Raw genomic sequence first — 14,673 nt, 5'->3', positions numbered from 1 at the left:
AGCTCATTTGGAGGGATAAGGTGGCAGAGGATCTTAGAGAGAAAGGATGGAGTCCGAAGGACGCCCTGGACAGGAGGAAGAGGAAGAAGAAGGTTAAAGATCGGTGCGCCGACCCCGTTTAACATGGGATAAAGCATAGTGAAAGAAAGAAAGAAAGAAAGAAAGAAACTACAGAAAGTAATAAATAAATAATAACAATTAATATCAGCGAGATTTAATTTTATCTTCGCTTAAAATGATCGCAGTTTCATTATTTTGTATTCTTTCTTGCAATCATTATTACCTATTCAGTACAATTAAAATGTTCAACATTCTGCATTATAAGAACGACCAACATATATTTATGTATTGTTTATTTCTGAAGTGTACAAAACTTTTCAAAAGAGAACATAACAATGAAAAACAATGAAAAATGATCTAGTTTCTTCATCCGATCTGTGATTCCGATTTTTTTTTTGAATTATTCTGATTTTGCTTGTCAATCTGTGAAATAAAAAAAAATAAAAAATAAATAAAAAACAGAAAATTTGTGAGAAATGCTATATAATAAATAAATGAATACATGCATTTCAGCTACGAGTATATGAAATTATGTAGTAGAATAGATAATAATAATAATAATAAGAATAAGAATAAATTATTGGCGTTAATGAGAGGTAGCATTAATTGCTGCTATCTTTCTTATAAAATTTTCAAATGAAGAACTTTTTTATAAGTAAAGGCTTTGCGAAATTTATAATTACGAGTTATTTTTGGCCTCATAGTTTTCAAATTTTGCTAAAAAAAAAAAAGAAAAGAAAAGAAAAAACCCTCAACATTTTCATTTTTTATAACAAGAGTTTGCAAATGACAAATGCAATTGCCAGAGATTTTAAACAACGCTGTTATCCCAACTTGTTTCCTTTTGTCGACTGATAGAAACAGGAAAGAAAGAAAGAAAAAAAAAAGATTAAGAAAGGCAACTAAAAATTCATACTGTAGGGTAATGCTTCTCGTGATATACATGAAAAATCGTAAAAAAATTAATTGATTTAACGATGGAAAAATTATCCCACGTGGCCAAAATTTGGGAGAGTCAAATCTTCCATAATCAAATAAGAGAGAGAGAGAGAGAGAGAGAGAGAGACTATTCAAAATTTGATGTTGATGAATCCTGCAATGCCAATTTTTCAGGCCATTATAATTATATATGAGATTGAACAATATAGATAATATTCCCTTTAAAACTCTACATTCTTATGTAAACGCTGGAGAGTTCATGAACTTACTAAAAGCAATCTGACTTGTACACAAACTTTATCTTAATTAATCTCTCTCCTCCCCATTAGAATCTCAATACATTGAAGTAAAAAAGCATCATGTGTTGACAGAACACACCGAATATTAAAATGCACGCTGCATCCAGTTTCGATTTAGATTCTATACCCGGGAATATACGGTATAGAAAACAAGGCATTACTTTAGTTACCCTACAGTAAAGAATCAACAAACTAATTAACAATGTACAGTACTTTAGAGTGCGAAATGTTTTTAAAATTTCATGCATTTTAAAACAATGCATGCAATGCATTATTTTAAATCTCTTATATGTTCTGTCGAATTTAAATTTATTTATAACTTTATCTTCGCTGCATTTTAAGGCTATTTTTTCTTATCTTGTCTTGCAGTTCTTATAACTAAAAATAAAAAGCAAAATATTTGCAATGGCTCTCGCGTAGTATGATATATATTTATTTTTCTTCAAATTTTTAAAATTTACGTCTTATTTCATTTATGATTTTGCTGAGACGTTGCGTTTGTGTTAATTGTATAATAATAAAATAATACTTACTGATGTTTCGGTTTTGATGACTGATTTTTAGCTCTTCAACCCTTATATCCACCATATCCTCCTCCTCCTCCTCCTCTTCCACCTCCTCCTCGTCCACCGCCGCCATATCCTCCTCCACCTCCAACAAGCTTTTCACCACCAATTCCACCACCTGCACCAATCTTTCCATCGCCACCACCATATCCTCCTCCTGCTCCTCCACCGAGTCCTCCACCACCTACTCCTCCTCCTCCTCCAAGTTTGCCACCACCAACTCCTCCTCCTCCTCCTCCTCGTCCAAATCCTTCATCGTATCCACCACCATATCCACCACCCCCATATCCTCCGCCTCCACCAAGTCTTCCACCACCACCACCACCCCCAACTTTTCCACCGCCTACTCCTCCTCCTCCTCCTACTCCTCCTCCGTCAAGCTTTCCACCTGCACCATCCAATCCTCCTCCTCCACCACCACCATATCCTCCTCCTACTCCTCCTCCTCTACCACCACCACCATATCCTCCTCCTACTCCTCCTTCGTCAAGCTTTCCACCAGCACCACCCAATCCTCCACCACCACCACCATATCCTCCTCCTCCTCCACCAAATCTTCCACCTCCACCACCAAGTCTTCCGCCTCCACCACCTCCTTTTCCTGCACCGCCCTCTTTGAATCGATCAGCTAAGCTAAGACTGAAGATCGACAATACGACAAGAGCAACCTGAAACAAAAAAGACAAAAAAAAAAACATAAAATATCTGTGTACAAAAAAGGCTGGATGATAATTTAATAACAATCAATACAATATTATGTTGATTATAGCTATTAAATATTATTGATGGTAAATCCATAATCAATATTAGTTGTCGTCAGATTATAAAAATAAATTTCATCATTGCTTATTTGGGTACCTTTCGGGGATTGTTCATTTTGGAATTCAAACTTATGTTAAAAAGCTTCCTCACGTCATCTGTAGAAAAATAAATAAAAAATAAATTAAATAGTGATCAGATGTAGCAAGTTTTTTTCGCTTAGTTAGAAAGTAAATTATGCTTGCAAGAAATTATATTCTTGCTTAATCCTTTTTTTTCCAAGTGTAATATTGTTCTTGTTGTTTTGGATACGGTCAAAGAAAACTCAGGCTATGCTGTTAATTCCGTGTGTTTTTATGGCTGGCTTGCCTGTTTTGCAAGATGAACCAAGTGTAAGCAAACGAAGTTTCCGTGTGAAGTATCATCACGACTAGGCTACTTTGATATAGTGGTTGATGACTTCATATGCCTTAATATCACGTAATGCAAATCACACTTCCTAAATTGAGGTCTTCCTAAACTGGCCTTTATTGAGGTCTCAATGTGCTTACTTTTCATACACATGAACATCCGTCGCTTCTAAGATATCTACAGTTTGCCTTACCTCAGATGCGCTGTGGAATGCGCACTCGTTCTTTCATTTCATTACGTTGCTCTTTGGTTTTTCAAATATTTCCGTGAACAGATATTTGAAACAATGGGTTCTTCTAACATTTATTATTATTATTATTATTATTATTATTATTATTATTATTATTATTATTATTATTATTATTATTATCCTATATGCAGAAAAGTATTTGTGGTTTCTATTTTTTAATTGAATCATTTTTTACATCCATTTGGAGCTAGTTAAATGAACAATTATTTGGTTTGCTAGGATTTTAGTAATTAAGATTTTTATTTATGAAAACTTTTTGACAAGCTTAATTTTCTTGAAATATCATCTACCATATAATTAATTAGACAGGACAAAAAATCAGCTAATGCCTTTTATTTCCTTATAGGCAGTAGGCGAGGCCTTTATAACCCTATCTTGCTTTTGTAGACTGAGTGGGCCGTTCAACTCCACCGATCAATCAGAGATAGCGGGTCCATGACTATCACTAATTATGAATGGCAACCGATGAAGAAACAGGCAAACAAGTGCTGCCATCTCTTGGCACCTAACCCTAACGGCCTGTATAGCTCAATGGAAGTGGTACTTGCATCATCTGCGCTAAGCCACCCGAAGATAGACTTAAGTTCAAGTCTAGTCGCCCACTAGAGGAACTTTTTTTTTTCTAAGCCATTCTTCGACCGGTTCCCGAGTTAGTCGATCTCTGGTATGGCAAACGGGTTTTTTCTCTCAGAAACTTGGGTTTTTTGTCCCGTAAGCTCAAGAAAATCGATCATAGAACCCACATTATTTCAGACAGTAACACATCGTGTTAGTGTTATGGTTTTAATATCAATAAAAAATATTAGAGAACTTTTCTTTTCTTTTTTTTTCCTTTGGTATAACTATTGTTTTTTAATTCTCGTAAGCTTTCAGCCTGTAATTAATTTAAAAGAGACTTCTTAACTGCATTTCTTCCCGTTTCATAGATTAATGAAGTAAGCTTATACGTTAATATAATCATCTACTGCGTTTTCTTTTTTGGCAATTACTTTTCAGGAAAAACAAGTAACACCATCATTTGCTGAAGATTAGATTTTATGAGTAGAAAAATTAGATCTCATTATGTTAATTTAAAATACGAAATTGGGTGATTATGTAATATGTGGATTAAAGAAATCGAAACATCTTTTCGGTGGCAAATGGTAAAAAGGCATTCGGTAACAGTTTCAATCGATATTTCCTCACAGAGATTTGCAGCAAAATGAAAGCAGTGAAAAACCTTTACAGTACAATATAATGAACAAGTGATGCCAACTTAAGAAGCTTTATAAGAACAAAGTAAGGAAATGATTTTAGATAATCATAAAGAAGTGAGTTTCGCAATAGTATTTCTATAGTAGTACTGCAATTCATTGTTACAAATGAAGCTGGAACCGTTTTGGACTTATGTACAGAAAATACGTATAATTTTGTTTGCATAAAACTGCCGCTACGAGTGGTCCGATTAAAACTATTCGAAAGTTTTTAATAAATATCCTAAAGCTTACATGTAAGGAATTATTTCAATAAAAACGATCTAATTGAAATCAAAACCGATCTACATGGGCATCTTAAAGTTACCTGTTCTTTCCCTCGATTTTCAGGAATAGTCAGCGAAACTTTGCCTATTTGTGTCGCCGATATTTTTGAATTCACCTTCAGGATTATATTTCCCATGACTAACTATTATAGTAGTTCAAACAAATATTTGCTTATGAGACATTCAGTCAGAAACTGAAGCAAATTCTAGTATATTGAAGACTACACATTTTTCATAAAAATCTTCTATAACTCCTGCTAATTAACACATTAGTTTAGTAGAGTAAAATCATTTGTAAATTAGATAGGTACAATTATAAATTATAATTGTACCTAAAATTATAAAATAATTTTAGGTACAAATTATAAAATAAAAATTATAAAATAAAAGTGTATTTTACTGTTATTATTTTTATTAGTGCCAGATGATTGGCCAAATGGTCAGTGCTTTCCAACCAACAGCCTGCAGGATGTTGGTTGGAAAACGCAAATATCCATCCTTCGAATCCCACCGAAAGCATGGATATTTGTGTGAAAAGGGACTGAAGGACAAAAGAAAATCTAATTGAATGTTTATTTTGCACATCATGAGTAGGAATTTGATAAAATATTGATACATCAACAGAGACATTAGTCGGACAGGTTTTACTAGATTCCTGCTCAGTAACGCAAATATTGCCTATCATTGTACGTAAACAAAAATGATAAAGCAATGACAGAATATAATATGAAGCAACGAACGAAGTTACAAATCATGTGCAATAAATTGGTATCGGAAACTGCGAAATGGAACTTGGAAATAATTGAAAATTTTGCATCCAAGCACTCTATAATCAGTATTTCTTGCACCATGCGTTCTTAAATAAAAACAAAAAATCAGCTAACGCCTTTTATTCCCTTATAGGGAGTAGGCAAGGCCTTTACACCCTATCTAGCTTTTGGAGACTGAGTGGGCAGTTCAATCTCCACCGGTAGCCAATCAGAGATAGTTGGCCCATGTCTATCACTAATTACAGGCAGCCACCGATGAAGAGGCTGGCAAACAAGTGCTGCCATCTCTTGGTACCTAACCCTAACAGGATATGTTACTGTCTGAAATAATGTGGGTACTACGGTCGATTTTCTTGAGTTTACGGGACGAAAAACCCGAGTTTCCGGGAGGAAAAACCCGCTTGCCTGTGCTACAGATCGACTAACTCGAGAATCGGTTGAAAATAGGCTTAGAAAAAGTTCCTCCAGTCGTCGACTAGACTTGAACCTAAGTCTCATTTCGAGCGACCAAGCGCAGAGGACGCAAGCGTCACTTCCACTGAGCTACATAGGCCTCTATGCGTTCTTAATCCTGTCATTATTATTAAGTGAATAGAAAAACATTTTCTAGATTTTTTTTAGGTGTTTCCCGAGTTAGGTAAACTTTCGCATAGGCAACTCGGGGGGGAAAAAAAGTTGCCGGGATAACAATCTGGAAACTTGGGATTTTAGTCGCACCCCCAGAAAACTATCCATACAACTGACACTATTTCAGATAACACTACAAATTAAGGTGTGAGAATACGAGATGCCGCCATCTCGTATCTCAACACCTCGTATTCCGTACTTTAGCTCCGAAGTCTTCACAATCATCGTTATCCATGAACTCAACTATCGGTGCCGACTAAAGGTAAAAACAAATGACCTACGGATGCATTCCGCCTATTTCTATAAAGAATAAAAAGCGCTAGGAGATTATCTTTTATGTTTAATTGTTAAAATCATTTTACGGACATGGATTCCAATATTACTTCCGGCATAGTTTATTGAAAGAATTCTTACGACTTAAACCTGTAGCATCTTAATCGCTACTAATAAATGTAAAAAAATACTGGAGAACATTATGTTATAAAATTAACCATAATATTCATTCAATAAAGCTGGCAGGGCTTGTGAGTTGCTGTAATGTGATATCCCACTTCACACTGTTTTCTGGGAGTTGTTAGTTTTGTATTTTACCAATTTCAGTTGAATTCGCGTTATAGTTATCATTAATGGTGGTCTATCATGCTTTAAATGTTTAGAAGCATTATCTTCCTGTCTTAATGTTATAGAATATTAATTGCTTATTTCGACTATCTCAACCTGCACGGCATTCTGACGAACAGTCAAATCCTTCAATGGGATATCCTGCTCCATCTCTCACAAATCGGGAGGCGGGGGGGGGATATTTTTAATTGTATGATTTCCTGTCTGCAAGCCAATATATAACCCCTTATCTTGTGCTAATATCTATATTCCATATAAACAATATATTTGTCTACTTTACTTTGGGATTAAAGTCCTTTACAACAAACTAGATGTTAAATCACATAATATTCAAGATACCCAAATCCATTTTGCAATAACTTGTCTTAATTCCATATTCTCTAATCGTTATAATATTTTTAACGTACATTTTAACTTAATTTATACATATTCATCATACAGTGAGAGTGCAATATTGAGCTAATAAGCAGAACTGATACTTACGAAGCACTTCATGGTTCAGGACGAAAGTGAATACAATCAGACCAATGGAAGAAGTGATGAAGGCTTAAACATATCCTCATATTTATACCTTCAAAAGCCGTCTCTTCAGATTTATTTTACAAGGTCATTATTACGAGTTTTCAGAAAGTTGTATCAACTTTTCAGAACTGCACTTCGGAGAAGATCTAAGTTTTGTTTTGCTTCGTCTAGAAACAAAAAAAAAAAAAAGTAGTTTGGCAACTACTACATTATCTCTTAATAAACAAGTTCTGTCATTCAAATAATCTTAGAACCAGTAGTAAATCCTTAGATATACGATATACAGTATCCCTTGTAACCTTTACAAAAATGTAAATTTCTAAGAAAAATTTACTAAAAAACATTTTTTTTTATAGTTGACTACATTGATGAGTATATTGTCTACTTGAAACAATGCCTATTTTGTAATCACTTAAATTAGCAATAATTGTTGATTCTCGAAATGACTGAGTAGGCAAAGATAAAAAAAAAAAAAACAATGACAAACTCAATCGATCATTGCTGGTGATTGTAAATGTGAGAATGCAGGAAAAGGAATTGCAATTTAACTGGAACTTACTAGTTGAAAAATAGTGTATATGTTGATTTTTTAAAGGAAGTGGGAAAGGTTGGAAATATAAAAGAAACATTATTAGTTAAATAAAATATATTGCTTAATTGTTATTTACATCGTTCTTCTTTGAATCCTCCTGATTGCTAAAAGATCGCGAGACACACACGAGAACGTGTTCTTGGAATGAGAGTTGAATATTGCTTTTCTATGTTAATTAAGTCTGCTAATTGTGCGTGTATGTGTTTGACTGATGTGTTGTTTTGCAGGAAATGAGAACCTTTCCTTCCTCTTTTTCGATATCAATGATAATTTGCATCGAGGACATTACTATTATTATTATTATTACATAGTAATCTCAAAGAGCCCTAGAACTCCTTTGCATTTAACGATGCAATGCAACTTTACTCAATTTTTCAAACATATTTTTGTATTAAATACGTGTGGATATGTTCTAAGGCTATTGTCCTTTTTGTTAAAGGAAAAAATCCAGAGGGAAAGTCCTACCTCTGGCATCATAGGAAAATCTGCAGTTGTAGGTAAGATTCCCCCCCCCCTACAAAGTCAAACGAGTAGCTAACTCCTTTGATTATGAAGTATAGATTATAAAAATTGACAAAATCGATAAAACGGAATGGACAAAAATCGAGGAGTTCTTATTCGGGAAGTTTTCTAGAAATTTAGAATGCAAATAATACGAATTCAGAAGTGCTATGCTTCAAAAGTGGTTCGCTACTGATATGACAAAACTGCTACTAACAGTATAAAGGAACTCTTATCCCATTACCCTTGGAGCCATTTAAATCTGCAATGCCATTGCAGCAGAAGTTGGATTGACAATGCGGCATATATTATTTGGTTAAGAAAAATTCAATTTTCATCACTGACATTTCTTCAGAATACAAAGTTGCTTCAACTGAACGAAATTTAGCCCATTTCATACAGACGTACAATTACTTGGGTTTTACATCCTGCAAACACTTGGGATTCTAAATATAATCTTGTTTTGTGCAGATAAATGTCAGAAGACAGACCGCAGTCACTTTAGGATTAGCATCTAACCCCTCAATAACCAACTATTCTATCCTTTCACAGTTTTTCTTACGTGTCATTAAATAAAAATTTCTTTAAAAATGTGTTTATTTTTGTGAGTGTAATAACTTGTCATATGAACTCCCCACGCCCACATGGCTTCAAAATATTCGCTAAGAGATTGTTTCATTAATGTTGACTGAATTTCACATGAAAAATTTACGGTTCCCAATGAATGGATCTCTGAACTTACAACTTTTCAAATGAAAGTAAAAAAAAAATAAATAAATAAAAATAAATTAAAAAAAAACCGCAGGATAAATAAGACTCGTTTTGTTTGGATCTCCAAAAATGAAAAAAAAAAAAAAAAAAAGCTTTAAATTATGATATTTTTGGATTTTTTTCTAAGGCTTTTTGACAGAATACATCATTAAGGACTGTTGCATAAATTGAAGAATACGGAGAATTGGATTATGAACTACTGGCATTAATAAGAAGATGGCTGACTGACATGTCAAAAAGTCGTCTATGTGGGATGTGAATCTAAAAGATTCAAGGTAACGTGTTGTACTTCAAGGATCAGTCCTTGGTCCATTGTTATTTAATCTGCACATTAATGACATTGGGAAGGATTTGACATGCGACTCACATCTATTTGCTAATGATGCAAAGAGTATGCAGTACTTGCAGAATGATTTGAATTGGCTGAAAATGTGGGCATGGGAAAATAGATGTCATTTCAATGTTAATAAATGTAAGGGCATGTACTTTTGGTGTCCAATGTCGTATTATGTTGGTGGGATTATGCTAGAAGAAACTGATGAAGCTAGGGATCTTGGAGTTTTAGAAGACAGGAAATTGAAGTTAAAGGGCTACATAGCAGATTATAACTACAACTTAGAGAATAACTGTAATGCTGAAACGTACCTTGATATGTAAAGATAAAGAAGTCATTTTGCCTCTTTATAAGACCTTGATAAGAGTGGTGATTCTGATGCAGTGGAGAGAATGCAAAGGAGTGTAAAAATGATATCAAGATTGTGGAATATGATTATGAAGAAAGATTGAGAATTTGTAGACTGCAGACACTAGCAAACAGGAGAAAGAAGATAAGTGAGACTTAGAAACTTCTGAAAGAGTTACACAGAATTTCAGTAGATGGAATTTTCCATTTTACGGAGGATGGGATAAGGACGCGAGGCATCCATGGAAGTTGAGAATGAATGCTCTCAAGAAGGGGGTTAGGCTAGTTTTCTCTCATGTGGTACGTGATCGGAATGGATTGCCATTGGATGGGTGTGTGTGTGTGTGTGTGCGCGTGCGCGCAAGTAGCGTGAATGAATTCAAGAACAGATATGACAGTTGATGAATAGCATGGCTTTTCTCGATGAGTTCCTGACTCCATAGAAGTCTCTCTTAATAATAATAATAATAAAAATAATAATAAATTACAAGTATTTGCCATTCATTTGAAAAATTACAGGAAACGTATCAGAATTTTACATTTTGTATGTAAATCGGAAATGCACATAAAAACGATGACTTAAGCCACAAAACCAGAATCAATTCTAAAAAGACGAGCTAGAAAATGCTGCATTACACTTTTATGAAAACTTCATAAAAGTGTAATGCAGGTCTCAAATTTGCAGGTCTCAAATGCAGGTCTCAAATTGATCTCAATTTGAGATCAATTAGATCTCAAATTGAGATCTAACACGAGGAACAGCAAACATAAAATACCGCGTGTTAGTGCTCACTAAATTAAAAGTTTCCCGAAAAGTGATACAGGTTCGGATTTCGGGTAAAATATATAATCTCTTAACCGCTAGAGGGCATTAAAATAATAATGCTTAAATAATTTTGCATTTTTCGGATTTTTTTTTTAACCACTGATGCTCCTTCAGAAAATTTCACAGAACTTACCTCTTAATTCTCTCTCTAGGTCATACGAGTTATTTTATTTTATTTTTTAAAGAAAGAAAGAAACTTTAAATAAATACCAGTTTTGTCTTTTAAATGACGTAAACTTCAGTATACTTTTGTGAAGATAAATCGCATCCTGCCATGTTTTGAACTTATGAAATAAATCCATAAATAAATTAACTTTACATTCAATAGTTTTTTTAATTAGCTTTTAATTTTCTAAAATACATTTCTGAAAAAAAAAAAGACCAGAAATTTGAAAAGAAATATTTCACCTCTTTGTGATGTGTAATATCGCTCTGAAACACTCCTTCCGTCATCACAAGATGGTACGTTTCTATATTTCCCATTTCTTTTCCCTGCCCCCGAATAATGCAACATAATTTAAATATAAGACCAAAAGTAGTAAATTATAGTCATAAAAATATATAAATTCCCGAACGAGTGATTTCCAATGATTTTTATTCATATTAAAATTAAAGAAAAGATTATTAAGCATAAAGTAGAATAAAAGGAGAAAAGAATATCTTTTATGCATGAAGATATTCGAGTTTTGGGTAACTTTCGAAAAGTTCGTATTGGCTTCTCATTTCCAGAAGAGTGGAATAAGACAATGCGAATTCAGAAAAAGTGGTACCAGTTTAAGTTCCATTCTTCGTTGAATCGAGCTAGAGTTTCCTTTTCTTGTTTTAGCGATATTCAAAGAAGAGTCTGTTTTTACGTAAGCTGCACGTGAAATTGTTGCTCGGATGCAGTCGAAATTTGTGGAACTTAGTTGGAGGTACATAAAATGTGCGACACCCTCCACTGTTATATCTTCATCTGGTCGGCTGCTGTTGGTCTTGTAGGGAAATGGGAGGTTAGGTCACATACTTATGTATGAGGAGAGGGATACACATATAGAAGAATATGCAGAAGACGATACTGAGTGCATCGACCTCAGAAAGTGGTATATGTTTTCTTGAAGTGGCAGGCAGCAATGGTAACAGCTTAAGAAGATCACAAGCTAAAATGCCGGTTATTGGGGAGTTCGGTCGAAATTTATATGCCTTATAAGTGTTTGTAGGTTTTCATATCCACAACAGCACAAGATTTCATTCTCACTTCTACAAAATCACGTCTATGAGATATGCAATTAACTATCTTCTCTATCTCCATTTAACTCTTAACTGATCCATTCTGAAATTATTTCTAAATATATGGATTTTCAAATATCTGTTGAAAGTCCCACTTTGGCTATCTATAGTACGAAAAACCTTACTCTGCAAACATGATTTTCTTTATGCTTCTTAGGGCCTATATTAAGCAAAAACACTCACAAGGGAATGAAAATCCAACTATAAATTTTAGATGATTCTATTCTGAATTAATCCATATTTTCCAAAAATTTTCCAAAATATTATTCCATAAGTTTAACGTGATCGTGTCACGCTGAATTTATTGGATAATATTTGGGAGAATACATACTCATTACTTAGATTTTGCATATGTAGAACTGCATAGGTTGAATTGTTTCCAGCCAGCATACAATAATATTTTGTATTTTTTATTTGGAGTTGAGTATAAAATCGCATTTATAAGTTCTCTGCGATTTACTACCTACGTGAAATGCTTAATAAATAACGAATATTTACGATTTGTTGCATAATTCATCAGTTGTCATGCGATAAACTCTGGATCTTGTGAGGTCAAATGTTCGCAGCGCTTGTCTCGTGCTCATGCTTTACTGTGTGACTACGACTATGGCTAAACACGTGAAAAAGAAAGGAAAATTATTCCATCCTGGATATGTTCCAAGATAACCTGTTTCATATGCCGACCAATATGTAGCAGACTGCACAAAAATTATTTTCGACAGAACTCAAGTTTCTATAAAGTAGTTATAATTGTCAACAACGTGTTGACAACATGTGTTGCTGCCCTTCCGTAGAGGTTAACCTTTTCGGTTCTTTCTCAGTTTATCAAAAAAGAATTCACTTATCAAGTGGTTGCCTTTAAAGATAAAGCTAATTTCATACTCTCTGGAGTTATTATGTAATAAAGGTTTGCAAGTAGTCTAGGTTTTAGAAATATGAACAAACTGAAGTTATCGGACCCAAGCTAGAAAAGAATCTGATGAATATCTAAGATATGTTCGATAACATGTTCAATAACATTTTTTTTAAATTTATTTTCACATTAGTCTCGCCAGCTTATTTTCCAATGTTTAAAATATATAACGCTTGCTAATAAAATTCACGAAAACATCAATATATCGCCATGGACGAGACATACGTATGATTGATCTCACTTCATAACCATTTACTACTATTGTTGATGTTGTGATGGTGGTGAAGAGTGCATAGTTCGTATTATATACCAGAACTGCAGAAGAAAGCGTATAAGTTCTATTCCAGTTACCTAATAGAGAACTTTTTCCCAGGCAAATTTTCATCCGATTCCAGAGTTACTTGATTTCTGGCAAGTATGGTTTTTTTCTCGCGAACAAATCAATAAATAAATAAAACTCTGCTTATTAATCCGACAACTCAAAAAAACGCTCTGTAGAATTAACAACACTAGCTGGAGACTCTTGCATGATATATTCGTGCCACCATCACATCTAGCACTCCACCAGAAGTGCACTCGAGTACTGTCCGACCACAGATCCAAGACCCTAGTCTTGCAACGTGCCAAGAAGAGTCAATTCATTCTGAAGGGGAGAAAGAAATAAAGGATGTATGTATTGGTGACCAACACGCAAAATCACGTGCTTTATACGTAAAATTTTCAACTATTACACAAGCAAAATAGTTACCACTTTAAAAAACTACAATGTTCATAAAAGAAAAGTTAATTTTCCGACGTGTAAGAATAAATAACTCATCCACAAGACGGATTGATTACCCTATTATCGGAATGGATTCTCCTTCTGACAGCGCAGAAGTGTCGAAGGGTCTCGCATCTGTGGACGTACAGTGTCGGCGATGGCGAAGGATGGAAACTGGCTGAGAAATAAAACTGTCATTAGAGAATTTCGATGTGTTTTTTTTTTGGTTGAGTGAAATAATCAGTTTTAAAGTTTTTGTTACTATTCACAGGTACTCGTGAATAGCGTGATTCTTGTAGATGAGGTCATTCATTATTCTCTAATATACATACTGAACGCCATAGAAGTCGCATAACTTCACTGCTAATCATAATTCTATCTCTTGTTGATAGTTAAAATATTCCACTTCAAGCCAGAATGAAAATGGCTATACAAACCCTAATAAATATCCGAATATTAAATGTGATTGAAATCCATTCGAATCCGGAATGGATGACCATAATAAATGCTTACACATTATTGTGGAATGCACACCTAAAAACGACGAAGGGCTATAACCGATGGTTCAAGACCGTTGTCTGGCATTGGCAGCAGGACATAATATGAGAGTAACACCCTTTTAGCCAAGAAGTGACCTCATTGCAGCCCAAGAAATCGTGTTATCCGCCTTGAATGCCTTGACATTCCTGTATGGTTAGCTTGACCTGTTGTCATCAACGTATAATATCTCCTGAAGCGCCATCTGTAGAAGTATTCCTGTACTGCATCAAGGATCTGAGCCACTTTCATCCATCTCAGTCTGGAAATTTGCTGGTAAATATTGAAACATTTACATGAACTTTGGATACTGACTTAGTTCATTCGTATTCGTTTGCTGGTTCAGCATGGCACAGATGGGTGATAATACTTAACGAGAAATAGCTGAAATACTTAGCGATATCTATAATTTATGATCGCTGCAGTAAAAAATCGAAAACTTGTCACGATCGTTCATGTCTGAGATGCAGTTAAAATAG

At 34.3% G+C, this 14,673-nt stretch overlaps 1 protein-coding gene across 1 annotated transcript; it reads right to left on the bottom strand.

Annotated features, from left to right (window-relative positions):
* Positions 1-338: 338 nt before the first annotated feature.
* LOC150101834 (uncharacterized) lies at positions 339-11,527 on the bottom strand. The gene is made up of 4 exons (XM_090400913.1): positions 11,486-11,527; positions 7,305-7,510; positions 1,832-2,532; positions 339-483 (listed from the first exon to the last, which is right to left on the bottom strand). Exons 2-3 carry the CDS (start codon positions 7,314-7,316, stop codon positions 1,867-1,869), a joined length of 678 nt encoding a protein of 225 aa, XP_090257039.1. The 5' UTR covers positions 7,317-7,510; positions 11,486-11,527; the 3' UTR covers positions 339-483; positions 1,832-1,866.
* Positions 11,528-14,673: the final 3,146 nt, after the last annotated feature.

Source organism: Typopeltis vanoorti, chromosome 11 (genome assembly GCF_054136105.1).
Source record: "Typopeltis vanoorti isolate ZY-2024b chromosome 11, IOZ_Tvanoo_1.0, whole genome shotgun sequence".
Taxonomy (NCBI): domain Eukaryota; kingdom Metazoa; phylum Arthropoda; class Arachnida; order Uropygi; family Thelyphonidae; genus Typopeltis; species Typopeltis vanoorti.
Note: the sequence above shows the minus strand (reverse complement) of the source record. Positions and strands in the feature narration are given on the sequence as shown.